The sequence below is a fragment of the Anas platyrhynchos genome, chromosome 30 (genome assembly GCF_047663525.1).
Source record: "Anas platyrhynchos isolate ZD024472 breed Pekin duck chromosome 30, IASCAAS_PekinDuck_T2T, whole genome shotgun sequence".
In the NCBI taxonomy this organism is placed as follows: domain Eukaryota; kingdom Metazoa; phylum Chordata; class Aves; order Anseriformes; family Anatidae; genus Anas; species Anas platyrhynchos.
Window position 1 is genome coordinate 4038392 of NC_092616.1, and position 18462 is coordinate 4056853.

Sequence of the window (18462 nt, forward strand, 5' to 3'; positions counted from 1 at the left end):
AATCAAGCGTCTTCTGGAAATCAATCCTCTTCTACTGCTCTCATTCAGGGGAATCTCTCTTCATTCCCATTTGTGTGGCCAAGCTGGCAGAGCATGTCCTGGGTGCTGAGATGTCATCTCTTGAATGCCATGGCCCTAGTTCTGAACCTTTCACATACCCCTACTGTGGTGGATTTACCGTGCTACACAGGTGATCTCTTCCACACTACCCCATCACAACCCCTCCCCAGAGGAAAAGAGATTACAGAATTACAGAATCTCTAGGTTGGAAGAGACCTCAAGATCATCGAGTCCAACCTCTAACCTGACACTAACAGTCCCCACTAAACCATATCCCTAAGTTCTACATCTAAACGTCTTTTGAAGACTTCCAGGGATGGTGACTCCACCACTTCCCTGGGCAGCCCGTTCCAGTGCCTAACAACCCTTTCAGTAAAGAAATTCTTCCTAACATCTAACCTAAAACTCCCCTGGCATAACTTTAGCCCATTCCCCCTCGTCCTGTCACCAGGCACATGGGAGAACAGGCCAACCCCCACCTCACTACAGCCTCCTTTAATGTACTTATACAGAGCAATAAGGTCACCCCTGAGCCTCCTCTTCTCCAGGCTGAACAAGCCCAGCTCCTTCAGCCGCTCCTCATAGGACTTGCTCTCCAGGCCCCTCACCAGCTTTGTCGCCCTTCTTTGGACCCGCTCAAGCACCTCGATGTCCTTCTTGTAGCAAGGGGCCCAAAACTGAACACAGTACTCGAGGTGCGGCCTCACCAGAGCCGAGTACAGGGGGACGATCACCTCCCTAGCCCTGCTGGTCACACTGTTTCTGATACAAGCCAGGATGCCGTTGGCATTCTTGGCCACCTGAGCACACTGCTGGCTCATATTCAGCCGACTGTCCACCATCACTCCCAGGTCCTTCTCTGCCTGGCAGCTCTCCAACCACTCATCTCCCAGCCTGTAGCTCTGCTTGGGGTTATTGCGCCCCAGGTGCAGGACCCGGCACTTGGCCTTGTTGAACTTCATACAGTTGACCTCAGCCCATCGGTGCAGCCTATCCAGATCCTCCTGCAGAGCCTTCCTACCCTCGAGCAGATCGACACACGCACCTAACTTGGTGTCATGTGCAAACTTACTGAGGGTGCACTCAATGCCATCATCCAGATCATTGATGAAGATGTTAAAGAGGACCGGCCCCAGCACCGAGCCCTGGGGGACGCCACCAGTGACTGGCCTCCAACTGGACTTGGCTCCATTTACCACAACTCTTTGGGCCCGGCTATCCAGCCAGTTTCTAACCCAACGAAGCGTGCGCCAGTCCAAGCCAAAGAAGTAAACATTTTTTTGTGTGGTTGTTTGGGGTCCCAGGATTTGGAGTTTTCTTCAGCAGTAGCTCTCCACGGGCCACAGCTTCCTCCAGGCCAAATCTACCTGCTCCACCAGGGCCTCCTCCATGGGCTGCAGTATGGAGATCTGCTCTACCGTGGGACCCATGGGCTGTATGGGACAGCCTGCTCCACCATGGGCCTATTCATGGGCTGCAAGGGAACTTCTGGTGTCTGGAGCACCTCCTGACCTTGGTGTCTGCAGGACTGGTTCTCACTCCTCTCTCAGCTGCTGTTTCCCAGCAGGATTTCCCTATTTAAATCTGCTCTCACAGAGGCCCAACCAGCATCACCCATTGGCTCGGCTCTGCCCAGCAGCTGCCATGGCCTGGAGTGGGCTGTGCATTGGTCAGCAGGTGGTGAGCAATTACGCTGTGCATCACTTGCTTTTTGCATTCTACTATCATCATCATCAACAACAACAACAACACTAACATCTTTATTATTATTATTTCCCTTTATTCGCTCTCCTATTAAACAGTCTATCTCAACCCATGAGATTTTATCTTTTTTTCCCCTTCAATTCTCTCCCCCATCCCACTGGTAGGGTGTGGAGCAAATGGCTATGCGGTGCTGAGCTGCCTGCCAGGTTAAACCACAACACTCCCTTTGGCACATAAGGTAGGGCCCAAAGGGTAGAGATAATGACAGATCTGCCCAGAGCATGTTAAAATTAAATTGTTATAAGCTTATTATTTGTTGAAAACGATGTTGATTTTTTTTGTGGATCTCAGGGTTGTAGTTGTTTTTGGTCTCTGAATTATGTTCAATAGCACATTACCAACTGTGTGTTCCTTGCAGTATTGTTTATCACTTTTGGGAGCTGGTTTAAGGTTATTATTTTGCTGTAATGTGTAACACTGGCTTATGGTATGATAAAATTATTGGATGTGAGACTGATCTGGTAGTTGTACTCAGCATTGCTGTCACCACCACACTACAGGAACCATCTATGAGAAACTATTCTGCTCTTGTGAGGCCCCACTTGGAGTACTGCATCCATGTCTGGGGTCTCCAGTACAAGAAAAATATTGATCTGTTAGAATGGGTCCAGAGGAGAGCCACGAAGTTGGTCAGTAGGCTGGAAAACCTCTCCTATGAAGTAAGGCTGAGAGAGCTGGGAATGCTGAGCCTGAAGAAGGGAAGGCTCAGGGGTGACCTCACTGCAGCTTTTCAAATTTTAAAGGGGGCTTATAAAAAAGATGGGGAGTGACCTTCTCCTCCTGCAGCCAATGAGAGGACAAAGGGGGATGATAGTAGACTAAAAGTGGGAGACACTCCTTTTGGCACATAACGTGGGGCCCAAAGGGTAGGTTTAAGGTTTAAAGGAGAGATTAGGAGGAAATTCTTCACGGTGAGGCACTGGAACAGGTTGCCCAGAGAAGTTGTGGATGCCTCATCCCTGGGAGTGTTCAAGACCAGGTTGGATGAGGCCCTGAGCAACCTGTTCTAGTGGGTGGCATCACTGCCCATGGCAGGGGGTTTGGAACTAGATGTTCTTTAAAGTCCCTTCCAACCCAAGTCATTCTATGAGTCTGTGATTCTCCTCTGGGACTTCCTGTGGCCTCAGCTTCCCTTCAGACTTCCAGGAGGACCTGAGCTGAAGAACCTTGTCTGGGGGTGATCTCTAGGGTAAGGGCCAGCACGTGGGTTGGGAGAGACTGTCTGACTGTCTCAAAGATATGTGCTGCATACAAGTACAGCAGGAAGCTCACATGTCTGCTGGCTCATGCCTCCATCAATGCAAACCCTGACCCGGGATCCCAGCCTTGCTTTCCAACCCACCCTTCGGGAAGTGCGATGATTTTAAGAGATGAGGAGTGTACAGCAGCAATCCTTCTTCAGTCACTGCTCAGGCCAGGTGGTGCACCAGGAAACCATGGATGTGTGGTGCTGCATGATGAGCATGAATTAGGGTACCCATAGTCCCGACCTTGTCTTGGATGAGATGAACACCAGTATTTGAGGCAACTTCTAGACTAGGTCAGCTCCCATCTGATCTCTCCCCATCCCTCCTCTCACCTCTCCAGCTCTTCCTGGCCTAATGAGGTTGCTCAGCTTACTCAGCCTGGAGAAAAGAGAGTGTTGGAGAGGAGGAAAGCAATAGCAGAGAATGGCCAGGGGACTGTCAAGGAGTTAAAGCCACCAGTAGTGCTTCCAAGCAGGAGGATGAGATCCAGCTGGCAGAAGTTGACCTCTGGAAGTTCTTTCCAACTTGAATTATCCTTTCATCCCATGACGTGTATCAGTGGGACCATTTCTGATGGTCATGGGCCTTTGAAAGGACCAAGATGTTTGAAGGATAGAACACAGGGCTATCTCAGGTATTTTTTATTCTTTGCAAAGCTGAGGTGATTCTCAGCTTCACAAAGGGGCAACTGGAAGCAGAAATAATGCTGTGAGAGTTGGGGTGCATATGGGAAGGTCTGCTATGCACCAGCACTGCCAAAAGTATGAAGAGTGGCCCCGTCAATATGCAATGTGCACACCTTGTGTTGGCAATTGCAACATCTTACTCTTGGGAACTCTTCTGACATTGTGTGGTGAGTGTGGATGAGTCTTGATGATTGCCCTGCCTCCATTTAGCTTCTGGAGGAGCCTGACTCAGACTGCAAAGGGCTCAGGGACCGGAGAAAGGGAGACACTGCTTGAGAAGTTTACAGACTTTCCAGCAGTTCAGAAGTTTCAGCCTCCTTTGAGAGCACATCAAGCAATGCTCCCTCTCTGCAGTCCCTGGGGAGAGCAGAGCTATAGAAGGAACCTTCAGAGAGTTGTTGGTGCTATAAACCCCAGAACACTGCACAGAGCAGGGGGCATGGGATGCTGCTGGAGACCCACCACAGGAAGTGCTGGGAGGAGAAAACAAGGACAAAGCAAGGTGTGAATCCTGGGGCCAGCTTGGCAGAAAAATCAGGGAAGGGAAGGGAAAAGAAGGACATAGTGAGGAAGAGGCAGAGAGACCCTGGTGAGACCCTGGCCTTGGTCTTCATTCCCAGGCACTAAGAGTGAAGAATTCACCGCTTCATGCTGAGGACTTCAGGTGAGTGCTGGATGTCCTGAGTCAGGCTGGTGGTTGTTTTGCTGCTGGGTGTCTTCACAGGGTAAGTTTTGGAGGCCTCAGTCTCAGTCCTGTCCTTTGCTGTGTGTCTTCCCACCTTCCCCTAGACATCCTGAGCCCTAGTACCAAGCAGAAGAGATGCTGAGATGGCAGTGCTGAGTTAGAGGTGGGCTGGGGAGGGTGTGCATGGAGGCAGATTACCTAAGTCCCCTCTTGAAACTTTCTCCTCTCCTCTCTCTCTCTATACAAAAAAAATCTATATTTGGTACTTTTTGCTTTATTTTTTTAGCTGTGAAGTCCACCATAACTCTCTCTGTCCTGTTTTCAGCTGGGAGAGAGAGAATTTTGGTGCCGTGCTTCAGATCTAGGAGGAAAAATATTGATGCCTCACTGATATTTTAGTTTCTGCTGAGTAGTGCTTGCTCAGAGTCAAGGATTTGTTTGGCTCCTCACACTGCCCTGCTAGTGGGGAGGCTGGGAGTGCATGAGAATCTGGGAGGGACAGATGATCCAAACTGCCCAAAGGGATATTCTGTACTGTATAATATCAAACTCAAAAATAAAACTAGGGGGGGAGTTAGCTGGGGAGCTACTGTTGCTCTGAGACTGGCTGGGCAGCAGTCTGCTGGTATTGACCAATTGCTTTGTGCATCACTTGTTTTGTGATTTTTTTTCCCCTCCCCCTTTTTGTTCCTACTAAACTGTCTTTATCTCAACCCATGAGCTTTAATGATTTTCACTTTTTTTTAACCCCATTCCACTGGCAGGGAGAAGTGAGCAAATGGCTGTGTGGTGCTGAGCTGTCTGCCAGGTTAAACCACAACACTTTCTTAAATTTAACACAGAAGTATTCTTTCTCACAGGTCTCCTTCCTGGCAAGTGAGAAAAGAAAGATAAAAAACACTGCATGGGGGAAGGACAGCTTGACAATTGGACATCACCAATGGATTTTCTGCTGCTGGGACTGGGAAATGTCCCTGAACTCCAGTCACCACTTTTCTTCCTGACATTCATGATCTACTCAGTCACCATGGCTGGGAACATCCTCATCATCGTGCTGGTGGTGGCAGTGCAGCATCTGCACACCCCCATGTACTTCTTCCTGGTCAACCTGTCCTCCTTGGAGACCTGCTACAGCTCCACCATCCTGCCCCGGCTGCTGGCCAGCTTCCTGACGGGGGACGGGACCATCTCTGCTCATGGCTGTATCACTCAGTTCTACTTCTTTGGCTCCTTTGTAACATCTGAGTGTTACCTGCTGGCAGCCATGTCCTATGATCGATACTTGGCCATCTGCCAGCCCCTGCTCTATGCAAGCTTCATGACCTGGAAGGTCTGTATCCAGATGGCAGCTGGATCTTGGTTAATGGGTTTTCTGCTGTCTGCTGTAGTCATACACCTCTTATCCCAGCTGAAGTTCTGTGGCCCCAAGGCAATTGACCACTTCTTCTGTGACCTTATCCCACTGCTAGAGCTCTCCTGCAGTGAAACCAGAGTGGTCATGCTTGTAACTTTTATGCTGTCTCTCCTAGATCTGGTTTTCCCTTTCTTGTTCATGCTGGCCTCCTATGTGTGCATCATAGCTGCCATCCTGAGAATCCCATCCAGAGTGAGCAGGCAGAAGGCCTTTTCCACTTGCTCCTCTCACCTCACTGTCATCACTGTTTTCTACGGCACCCTCATCATTGTCTATATGATGTCCCGATCGGTCTCACTAAGGCAACTCAACAAAGTGCTCTCCTTCTTCTACACTATCCTCACGCCCCTGGTCAATCCCCTCATTTACAGCCTGAGGAACAGGGAGGTCAGGGAGGCCCTGAGCAAAGGGCTTAGGAAAGCTGTGGTCTGCATACAGAGATCATAGTAGGTGAGTGACCCTTGGCACAGGCTACCTGTGGGTCTTTCACAAAGGCAAGTGTGTACTTGTACATACAAGTACTGTATGTATCTTTAGAAGTCTGTGCCTTTGAGCCTGCTTGCAGAGTGACGGGAATGAATGAGAGAGCTTCTTGGTGAGAAATACTGCTTTATATAGACAGATAGTGAAAAATGTTGTGGGTTTGCTTTTCCCTTCTTAATGAACTGTTCAATGCTCCTCTGATACCAGCTGCACCTCTGATCTTATCTTCACCTTCTTGTAGGGAGGTGGAGATAGATATCTCCTGTTTCTAGATCATTTAGCCTTGGAGGACCACCCGTGTCTGTTGTGTCCATGGTAGTAACTGGTAAGCGATTTCCCTGTCCTGATCTGGACACATGAGCTTTCTCCTCTTCTCCCCTTCTTCTGCTGTGGACAGGACTCAGAGAGTGACCCACTGTGCACCTGGTGGCCAGCCAAGGTCAACCCACCGTACTGGAGTTTCATGGATGCTTTTGAAAAATGATAAATTTCCCTTTATTTAATAGTTCCCCCAACATGTGTGCTGAACCCGAGCCCAAAAGTCCTCAGTAAATCCTCAGCTTGGGTCCACCTGGAGCACTGGAGTGAAGCCATAAACACTGGAAGGATGCACCCTCTCCTGGGACTGCTGGAAGCCTCTGTATGCTCCACAGGAGCTGGGAGATTAGAGAGGACACCCTGATGCCCTGTTCACCATCTCCATGTCCATGGGACCCTCAAAAATGTCCTTCAGTCCTAAGATACAGCCTAACTTCTTCCTATATCAGGAACCTGGAGAAATTGCCCCAGAAGTCTCAACACTCTGGTTCACACAAGTAAATACCCACAAATACACACAAATATGCATGTCCAAACACACAAACACACATCTCATCCACACACAGAGATGTGTACACAAGGCATGGGCACAGCCAACCAGACACAGACCAGCTCCAACAGGGAACAGCACCTTCACAGCCACCACGCCACCACTAGCACACAGAGCCGTGAGCAACACACCTGGCCCCATCCCCTTCCTCACCTCAGCCTGTTCTACTGTGAAGGTCACCAGCACTCCATGCATCCCCTGCAGCACTTACCCATGGGCACAGATGCACCCATGGCTCCCCGAGTTTGGGCCTGGTGTTTGGGACCACCCTGATGTCCCACCCAGGCTCTGAGCTGTTCCCCATTTGGCAGCTCCAACCCTGGCTCTCTTCAGTTCCTGCTCTCCTCCTCCTCCTCTGACCAGCCCCACCTGAGCTTGGCCAGCAAAGCAGGCACATACATTCACCTCCAACACACCAGGAGTATTCAGCAAACAGCATCACCAGAGCTGAATAAGAAGGCAGGACAGAGCCTAGTGACTGGGCACGGGGTCTGGACAGACCAGCCCTGACCAGCCCCCTGTCCACATGGAGCTGCCCATGTGCATCCCCTCCTCTCCTCTTCCACAGGATTCTTCCTCCTCAATCCATTTTGATCCCTTCCTTTCTCGGCCATAGTCACTTCTCCACTTATCAACTCTTTCTATATTTCCCCTGCTGATCCCTAGTTTGCTGTACCTGTCCACTCATTTGATAGTTCAGATACCATTGCCTACATCATTTGGACCTTCACTGGAATCACACATGGGTTCCCTGGACATGGATGCCTTTGCTAGACTTGATGCCCAGAGGGTCCCCACTGCTCCCCTCCGTCTCTCTGTGCTGTTTGGCCATTGCTCACATCTCTGCCCACCAAGGGCTCATGAGATGCTGCTGTCCCTCACAGCCCTGCCTGTACTCTGCTCCTTTCTCCCGCTGTGCTTTGTCACACCCAGCAATTTGTCATGCCGCATCCCACAGGCTCCCATCCCATGTCCAGCTGGCATCACTGCAGGGCAGCCCTCCCCAGGGCCCAGGCATCTGCCTGCAACTTCCACAGCTGCTGCTCTTGATGGCCTCCTGAGGCCTGCCTGCTCCTAGCCCATTGCACTGTTGTGAGGAGGTGAACTTAGCAGCAGCCCAGCCATGGTGGACAGAGGTGTCCCCTGCCTGAGCTGCCCCCTGTGTCCCATGGGGTTTGTGATTCACTCAATGACATCGCCATGTCTGCCTGCCTGCCACCAGGAGGAAATTTAGCCATTCACAGAATCACAGATTTACAGAATCACAGAATTGAAGGGGTTGGAAGGGACCTTGAAAGACAGTCAGGTCCAACCATCCTGCCAAAGCACATTGCTTAGAGCAGGCTGCCAAGGTGGGCAACCACATGGGCTTTGAATATCTCCAGAGAAGGAGACTCCACAACCTCCCTGGGCAGCCTGTTCCAGTGCTCTGTCACCCTCACAGTGAAGAAGTTCTTTGCATGTTGGAGCAGAAATTCCTGTGCTCTATCTTGTGGCCATTACCCCCTTGTCCTGTCCCTGCAAACCACTGAAAAGAGGTTGGCCAAATCCCTCTGTCTCCCACACCTCAGGTATTTATACACATTGATGAGATCCCCTCTCAGTCTTCTTTTCTCCAGACCCAGGTCTCTCAGCCTTTCCTCATAAGAAAGATGCTCCACGCCCCATATCATCTTTTTTTTGGCCCTCCATTGGACTCTTTTGAGGAGATCCCTGTCTTTCTTGTACCGGGGAGCCTGGAACTGGACACAGTACTCCAGGTGAGGCCTGACCAGGGCAGAGTAGAGGGGGAGGATCACCTCCCTTGACCTGCTGGCCACACTCCTTTTAATGCACGCCAGGATACCATTGGCCATCTTGGCCACCAGGGCACAGTGCTGGCTCATGGTCAACCTGTCGTACACCAGAACCCCCAGGTCCTTCTCCTCAGAGCTCCTCTCCAGCAGGTCATCCCCCAGCCTGTACTGATATGTGCGGTTGTTCCTTCCCAGGTGCAGGACTCTACACTTGCTCTTATTATAAAATAAAATAAATATTTTATTATAAAATAAAAACATCATACGATGGGTGAGCAATTGGCTAACGGGCAGGGCCCAAAGGGTTATGGTAAATGGGGCTGCGTCAGGCTGGCGGGCGGTCACCAGTGGGGTCCCTCAAGGCTCCATTTTAGGGCCGGTACTTTTCAATATTTTTATAAACGATCTGGATGTAGGAATAGAAGGCATTTTGAGCAAGTTTGCTGATGACACCAAACTTGGAGGAGTTGTGGACTCTGTTGAGGGTGGAAAGGCCTTGCAGAGGGATCTGGATAGGTTGGAGAGCTGGGCGATCGCCAACCGCATGAAGTTCAATAAGAGCAAGTGCCGGGTCCTGCACCTGGGACGGGGAAACCCTGGCTGCACGTACAGACTGGGCGATGAGACGCTGGAGAGCAGCCTAGAAGAGAGGGATCTGGGGGTCGTGGTAGACAGCAAGTTCAATATGAGCCAGCAGTGTGCCCTGGCAGCCAGGAGGGCCAACCGTGTCCTGGGGTGCATCAAGCACGGCATCGCTAGTAGGTCAAGGGAGGTGATTGTCCCGCTCTACTCTGCGCTGGTGAGGCCTCACCTCGAGTACTGTGTGCAGTTCTGGGCATCACAGTATAAAAAGGACATGAAACTGTTGGAGAGTGTCCAGAGGAGGGCTACGAAGATGGTGAAAGGCCTGGAGGGGAAGACGTACGAGGAACGGCTGAGGGCACTGGGCCTGTTCAGCCTGGAGAAGAGGAGGCTGAAGGGAGACCTCATCACAGCCTACAACTTCCTCGTAAGGGGGTGTCGAGAGGCAGGAGACCTTTTCTCCATTAACACCAGCGACAGGACCCGCGGGAACGGGGTTAAGCTGAGGCAGGGGAAATTTAGGCTTGACATAAGGAGGGGGTTCTTCACAGAGAGGGTGGTTGCACACTGGAACAGGCTCCCCAGGGAAGTGGTCACTGCACCGAGCCTGTCTGAATTTAAGAAGAGATTGGACTGTGCACTTAGTCACATGGTCTGAACTTTTGGGGTAGACCTGTGCGGTGTCAAGAGTTGGACTTGATGATCCTTAAGGGTCCCTTCCAACTCAGGATATTCTATGATTCTATGATTAAATCTCATTTGGTTTCTTCCTGCCCATCTCTCCAGCCGGTCCAGGTCTCGCTGAACGGCAGCACAGCCTTCTGACACATCAGCCACTCCTCCCAGCTTTGTGTCATCGGCGTACTTGCTGACGGCAGACACTATTCCCTCATCAAGGTCGTTGATGAAGATGTTGAACAAGACTAGACCCAGCAGCCACCCCTGGGGAACACCGCTAGTCACAGGCCTCCAGCCAGACTCTGCTCCTCCGATCACCACCCTCTGAGCTCGGACAGTCAGCCAGTTCTCAACCCACCTTCCTGTCCCCTCCTCTAGCCCACACTTTCTCAGCTTTGCTAGTAGGATGCCATGGGAGACAGCATCAAAAGCCTTGCTAAAGTCAAGGTAGATGACATCCACTGCTCTCCCCCCATCTACGCAGCTGGTGATGCCATCATAGAAGGCAACAAGGTTGGTTGAACACGACTTTCCCTTGGTGAATTCATGCTGACTACCCCTCATAATCTTCTTCTCTTCCAATTGCTTGGAGATGGCATCCAGAACAAGGTGCTCCAATACCTTTCCAGGGACAGAGGTGAGACTGACTGGCCTGTAGTTTCCTGAATCCTCCTTCCTGCCCTTCTTGAAGACTGGAGTGACATTGGCTATCCTCCAGTCTTCAGGCACCTCTCCTGTTCTCCAGGACCTTTCAAAGATGATAGAGAGCAGTCTGGCGATCAACTCTGCCAGCTTCCTTAGCACACGTGGATGCATCCCATCGGGACCCATGGATTTGTGTGCGTTGAGCCCACTCAGATGCTCCTGAACCACTCTCACGTCCACTAGGCAGGAGCCCTCCGTTTCCCAGACACATTGTCCTATTGCCAGGGGCGAGGAGTCCCGGGGGAGTGTCCTTGAAGCAAAGACTGAAGCAAAGAAAGCATTCAGTATCTCTGCCTTCTCAGCGTCTCCCGTGACCAGGACACCCCCCTCATTCAGCAAGGGATCCACATTATCCCTAGTCTTCCTCTTGCTGTTTACATACTTGAAAACACCCTTCTTATTATCCTTTATCTCTTTTGCAAGCCTCATCTCTAGGTGGGTGTCGTGGTTTAACCCGGCCGGCAGCTAAACACCACGCAGCCATTCGCTCACCCTCCCCCCTCCCTCTCTGGGACGGGGGAGAGAAATGGAGAGTGAAGCCCGTGAGTTGAGATAAAGACAGTTTAATAAGACAGGAAAATAATAATAACAAAATAATAATAACAATAATAATAATAATGATACAATGGTGATAATACGAAAGTAATAGTATGTACAAACAAGTGATGCACAATGCAATTGCTCACCACCCGCTGACCGATGCCCAGCCTAACCCCGAGCAGTCTGGCCCCCTCCCCCCAGCTAGCCACCCCTATATATTGTTTAGCATGACGTCAGATGGTATGGAATACCCCTTTGGCTAGTTTGGGTCACCTGTCCTGGGTCTGTCCCCTCCCAGCTCTTACTGCACCCCCAGCCTGCCCGTTGGCAGGACAGAGCAAAAGGCTGAGATGTCCTTGGCTTAGTATAAGCACTGCTCTGCAACAATTAAAGCATCGGGGTGTTATCAGCACTCTTCTCATCCTAAGCCAAAACACAGCATTCCACCAGCTACTAGGAAGAAAATTAATTCTGTGCTAACTGAAACCAGGACAGTGGGCTTTAGCCTTCCCCTTACTCTTTGATTATACAGACACTTACACGGGTGGTTCTCAGAACTAGGGGGACCTTCAAGCTTGCCTGTATTTCAGTTTTCTATCACATCTTTGCTACAGACAACACTCTACTTGTGTTTCTATTTCATCATTTCCTACCTATGTCAAACATTTCTTGTATAGTCATCCCTTGCAGAAGGTGCAACTTGTTGGAAGCAACTTGGATTTGGCTCACTGTTGAGGACTGTGGAGTTTGCTTGTTAGCTTGTTTGGTGTTAAATGTTGACAAAACAATAACAACCGAGTCTGTGTGCAACCAGTTGTCTGTGAAAACGAGTTGGGAGTTGGTGCAAAGAAGCTGTAGCATCCACCTACAGATTTCAGTAGGTGATTTTCAGTTCCTGAAAGCCTCTTCAGTGCTGTACATTTTCTTTACAACGTGAATATTAGTTTTATTTTACTAGTTACTTTAGGCAGTTATACCATATAATCCATCCCGTGACTGTAGTCACTCAAACTTCATGACATTTGGAATGTGTTGGGGATATCACATATATTCTCAGGATGAGGTTTATTGAGTGTATGCACATTGTGTAGGGATGCTAAATGTTGCATCGTAATCCAGCGTTTAACATACAAACTAATTGTCAGCATAAAGCATAATACAGTAAGTATTAACAGAACAACAACAGGGTGAAGCATCTTGTTGAAGATTCCCGTGGCAGCTGGTGACCATCCAAAGTGTTCCACCAATGGTGTTTTTCATCTCTCTTTACTCTTTCCATCACTCAATGTATTTCTTGTACATCATGATGGACAGTAATCAGAGTCTTTTGTCCATTTTCTTGAACTTATTCCATCAGCAGCTTTCAAGGTTTTCATTAGGATTTCTCTCAAAGTGGCAAATATTTTGTTCAGTGTGTTAGAAATGTCTCAGTTTTCAAAATAGGATTAAATAGAAAAATAGGATTTATTAAAAGAATAGAGGTAAGCAAACAGCGCTGGGTGCACTGGGAGTCTCCGCTCCACCAGGACGCACACCAGTTACATCAAGTAGCTGATTTTTATGCTCCTAGACTAATACATATTCATTACTACTTCTAAAAAAACCAGTTTATTATAATTAGCTGCCGGGGTCCAGTCCCTCCTACTGGAGCATGCGCATCAGTCTCCGGTGGTCTCTCTGGGGGTCTCTAGGGGTCTTTCATGCTGAAGGCTCGTAGTCTTCCTCTCCAAGTTTTTTTTCTCGTCCTTCCCCTTTGTACTCCCTTGGCACCGTATCAAGTTTATAGAACATCCTCTGCAGGTCTTGTCTCCCAGCCATCCTTCAGCTTCTTTTTTTCTTCTTCTTAATCTCTTGGCCACCTGGCCAGATATCAGAGGCCTGCATAGAATCCCATAACAGTCACTAGTTGTTATTAGTTGTTCTGAAACCCCCAGACATCAAAGACTTCATACAAACACAAATAGCTTTCTTATTGACACTTCACGAGTACTTAAAACATTCTTCACCAGCCATTCACAGGGACAGTCACACCTATAGCAGTGTTAAGTTAATCTCACATAAGTTAATGTCTCATAAGAAGACAGAAAAAAGGCTGTAACTGTTAGAAATAGAAGTCCGGAACAACTAAAGCAAACAGGTTCATAAATTTAAGGAGTATTTTCTGAAGACTTGATAAATTGACTAGAATGAGGGGGAGACTGGGACACACTGCATCTGTGGTTCAAGAATTAAATTGCCAGTGCAGGACCCAGAGTCACACAGGACTGTTCTTTATGGACACGAATTGTTAAAACATTCCTAACACTCTCAAAGCCTTGAGCAGCCAGTTTCTCCAGGACAATGCTGTGGGAAACAGTTTCAAAAGCCTTACTGAGGTCTAGGTAGACCACATCCACAGCCTTTCCCTTGTTCACTGAGCACATCACCTTGTTTCAGAAGGAGATCAGATTTGCCAAGCAGGACCTGGCTTTGACAAACCCATGCTGACAGGGCCTGATCACCTGGTGGTCCTGTAAGTGTTATGTGATGGTACTCAAGATAATCTGCTCCATGAGTTTCCCCAGCTCAGAGGTCAGACAGACAGGCCTGTAGATAAGAAAAAGAATAGCAGTTCTCTAACCATTTCCTCATGGATTATGAGGGCTTCATTCTACCAGCTCAGGGGCTGAGTACTAGGGGAACAACTGGTCTTGCTGTAAAACAATGAGGTAAAGAATGCACTAAATACCTCAGCCTTTTCATCATCTCTTTTAATTCTGTTTTCCCACATCCAATAAAGGATGATGATTCTCCTTAATTCTTTCTCTCTTTTTTTTTTTTTCTTACGCATTTATAAAAATAATAATAAACAAAGAAGGAAAGAAAGACAGAAACAAACAAACATCTTTTATTGTTCTTTAACAGTAACAGACATATTGAGCTCCAGTTGGGCTTTGGCCCTTCTAATTTTTTTCTTTGCACAGCCTAACAACATTTAGGACTCAGCTTCAGAGAAAATGACAGCATACATGAGAAGCGCAGAAAAAGTGGAATTGGGCAGCTTTCCGTCTCCACCCTTCTGTGAGCCTCTTCTGCAGCTCAATTCAAATAGTTCCTCCTGTATTGTCCAAACTCTCCTGCAACTACTCATCCTGCTATCTTGTGAGAGCACAGTTAGAATGAGACATCTCCCTGCAGACATTAACAGCTGACAGAATGGGTCATCTGTCCAGGGGAACCTTGACAAACTGCAGAATTTTCCCTAGAGAAACCTCTTGACGTTTACAAGGAGAAGAGCCCAGTCCTGCAACGGAGAAAGAGTAACCCCACACATCAGGGCAGACTGGGACCCTGCTGAGTGAGCAGTGTCTAGGAGGAGGAGGGCCTGGGCACCACGAGGGATGCCATACGAGCAGTGGTACTTGCTCACCAGGAACCAGGCCAGCTTCCTACAGAGCTGCCTTACGAGGAGCATGGCCACCAAGAAAATCTGAGTTATCAGACTCACCTCCAATATGGTGTGACACCACCTGCACATGGGTGTCCCAGTGTGCAGCTCCTCATTTTCAAGGGCATGGGATAGTGCCCAGAGAGGTTGTGCCAAGGAGGGGTTCAGGGCCTAAACCACCTTTCCTGTGTAGAGAGGCTGAAACACCTGGGTTTCTCTGGCCCAGTGGCATGGAGCATCTAAGCAGACCAAAAGTAGCCCGAGACTGCCTGAAGGGTGGTTTTGGAGATGATGTAGCTTTCCTCTGTAGGGGAAAACAACATGAGACAGAAATAATGCCACAAAGTTGACTTCAAGATGTTGAGACTGGACAAGAAGAGAAAGAAATCCCCATCTCTGTCTACTGAAGGAAGAGCCCTGAGCAATGTGTGAAAGGAAAGGATCTCCCTTCCCAGGGGCTTGGGATCAAGGCCTGGCCCTAGTGCGTGGTGAAACACATCCAGTTTTCCTACACATCAGTGTCACCATCACATTGCCTTTGTCTCCTTGTCCTCACTGCCTCTAGTGTTCTGCTCTAACAAGCTCCAAGGGAGGCTGTGTCAGTGCTGGCCCTCATGGGGACACTGCAGGAAACTTGTATCTGATTTGGACTTCTTGAGAGATTTCTTCCATTTGCTCTCAGTGCCTGAGATCTGTGGGATCATCACCAAAGTTCCCAGAGGGATGATAACACTGCCTTGGGCTGGGCCTCTGCTGCTGAGCTGGGCCAGGCCCCTGGGAAAGACAGAGCTCCTGGCAAGAGGGCCCTGGTGCAGAGACAGCTCTGCCCAGAAGAAGCTCCTCTGCACGGTGCAGCAGGGCTGGGGGCACTGCCTGCAGGCACCCAGGCAGAAAGGGATTCCAGGCAGCCTGGAGGGTGTGAGCAGAGGAGAGCTCGGTGCAGGAGAAACCTTCACAGCTCTGTCCAAGGTAAGTCTCTGGCTGCAGGACAGTGCAGGGGAGGTTCCTGGAAGGGGCTCCTGGATCCAGGACATCTCTGCCTGGCCAGGAGCTGCCAGGATGTCTCTCGTGGCTTGTGCGGTGTGGAGAAGAAGGTGCTGCAGGGCAGCTGCAGGGATGCCCAGGGCTGTGCTGCAGAACGGGGTCTCTGCTGTGTCCCAAAGGCTGTGTGCTGGGGCAGGGCCTCTGCTGCCTGCCAGGGCTTGGGCAGGGGAAGGGCAGGGCAGGGGATGCCTGCAAAGAGAAGGCACTTTCTGCAGTCTCTGCTCTGATTTTTGAGCAGGCTCCATGTTAACAATGTGGTTGGATTTGCACAGGTGACTGAGCATCCTATTGCCTTGAACATTGAGACATAAACAGGTTAGTGACGAACCTGAGAATATCCCTTCCCTTCTCTCTGCTGATAGACTGCACCAGAGCTTTTCTGAGCTGTTCTTTTAGGACCTGCAGACAGGGAGATGTCCCCAGAGCTGTCTCCATCCCCGGGAGGTGTCTGCAGGGCAGAGCTGGGCACCCAGCGGATGGGATGGGGTCTGTGAGCATGAATGGGAGGAGACGTGGGGACAGAGAAAGAGGGGCTGGCAGGGACAGCTGAAGGCAGCAGGGACATGGGCAGGCAGTGAGAGGGAGCTGCTGCAGAGCATACTGTAGAGTCTTTGTTATACCTGAGACCCTTGGTCTGCCCTTGTGAATCAGCACCCTTGCCACGTACTTGTCATTGAATTCTGCACAGCTGTGCTAAAAGGGAGGCATTTCCATCTCCGCTTGGAGCTGGTACCCTCTCCTCCCAGCACAGCCCAGGTGATTTTTCAGCACAACCTCTGAGTGCAGCCATCCCTCAGCTGAAAGTACTGCAAGCACCCAGCCTTTGGGCACGAGGGGATGGACAGAGCAGCCCTCCTGGATGTGACCTCTGGCTGAGGTTTTCCCCCACAGCAATGACATTTACCACTGCAGTGGAGCAGAAGTGGCCCACTGGGGGCTGATGGGCAGAGGTGGCTGCTGTGTACAGGACACTCAGCCAGCACAAAGAAGGGCTCCAGACAGGGAGATAGACAAAGATCCTCTTTGGAAAAGAGAATGTAAGGCTTTAATTGGGAATTAACTGAATTTTGCTCAGAGACCTTACTCTTAACACTCTCTTTCTTTATATATATCTTTGTTTCTCATTTCACAGTCTCCTTGACCAAAGGCAGCAAATGCCCAACAGCAGCTCCATCACTGAGTTCCTCCTCCTGGCATTCGCAGACACACGGGAGCTGCAGCTCCTGCACTTTGCGCTCTTCCTGGGCATCTACCTGGCTGCCCTCCTGGGCAACGGCCTCATTCTCACCACCATAGCCTGCGACCACCGCCTCCACACCCCCTTGTACTTCTTCCTCCTCAACCTCGCCCTCCTCGACCTGGGCTGCATCTCCACCACTGTCCCCAAAGCCATGGCCAATTCCCTCTGGGACACCAGGGCTATCTCCTATCAAGGATGTGCTGCCCAACTCTTTTTCGTTGCTTTCTTGGTTGGAGCAGAGTATTCCCTTCTCACCGTCATGTCCTATGACCGCTATGTTGCCATCTGCAAGCCCCTGCACTATGGGACCCTCCTGGGCAGCAGAGCTTGTGCCCAGATGGCAGCAGCTGCCTGGGGCAGTGGCTTTCTCAATGCTATCCTGCACTCAGCCAGTACATTTTCCCTGCCCCTCTGCCAAGGTAATGCCGTGGACCAGTTCTTCTGTGAAATCCCCCAGATCCTCAAGCTCTCCTGCTCAGATGCCTACCTCAGGGAAGTTGTGGCACTTGTGTGTAGTGTTTCTTTAGCCTTCGGTTGTTTTGTTTTCATTGTTTTCTCCTATATTCAGATCTTCAGGACCGTGTTCAGGATCCCCTCTGAGTTGGGCCAGCACAAAGCCTTTACCACATGCCTCCCTCACCTGGCTGTGGTCTTCCTGTTTATCAGCACTGGCATATTTGCCTACCTGAAGCCCCCTTCCATCTCCTCCCCATCAATGGATCTTATTGTGGCAGTTCTCTACTCAGTTGTTCCTTCATCACTGAACCCCCTTATCTACAGCATGAGGAATCAGGAGCTCAAGGATGCAGTGAGGAAACTCTATGGATACATGCTTCTTCAGAATCAATAATGACTTTAAGTTCCCTGATAATTTCAGACACCGTGAATTTTTTGTTATTATATTTCTCTATAAATATTTTCTCCAAGTTGTTTTGATTTAAATAATGTTATCCTTAACCTGTAACGTGATATTTTTTTGATTTACAATGACCAGTCATCAAATCTACCTAAAGAAGAGGGCTTACCATGTACATAAAGACAATAAAGAAGCCATCAGGACTACATCGGTCTCAGCTGCTCTCCCATCTCCTCTGCAGCTGGGGGTGCAGCCCCAGCAAGCAGGAAGGGCTCAGGGCCCCTGCTGCTTCCCTGGAGCCATGGCCATGGCCAGCAGCAGGACGTGGCCTTTTCACTGCTGCTCTCTTTTGGCTCTCCTGTGCTCTTGTATCTGTGTTAGTCTTGA

General features: G+C 49.7%; 2 protein-coding genes across 2 annotated transcripts; both read left to right on the forward strand.

Moving 5' to 3' along the window:
• Positions 1-5346: 5346 nt before the first annotated feature.
• Positions 5347-6303, forward strand: LOC139999841 (olfactory receptor 8G50-like). Its single transcript, XM_072029467.1, has one exon. The coding sequence runs from the start codon at positions 5347-5349 to the stop codon at positions 6301-6303; it is 957 nt and encodes a 318-aa protein (XP_071885568.1).
• A 10830-nt stretch (positions 6304-17133) lies between these two features.
• On the forward strand, positions 17134-18069 carry LOC139999945 (olfactory receptor 14C36-like). Its single transcript, XM_072029616.1, has one exon. It carries the CDS (start codon positions 17134-17136, stop codon positions 18067-18069), a length of 936 nt encoding a protein of 311 aa, XP_071885717.1.
• The last annotated feature ends 393 nt before the right edge of the window (positions 18070-18462 follow it).

Bases quoted from the DNA above. Each gene is read 5' to 3' on its own strand.
- LOC139999841 (XM_072029467.1), top strand. From the start codon at position 5,347: ATGGGGGAAGGACAGCTTGACAATTGGACATCACCAATGGATTTTCTG.
- LOC139999945 (XM_072029616.1), top strand. From the start codon at position 17,134: ATGCCCAACAGCAGCTCCATCACTGAGTTCCTCCTCCTGGCATTCGCA.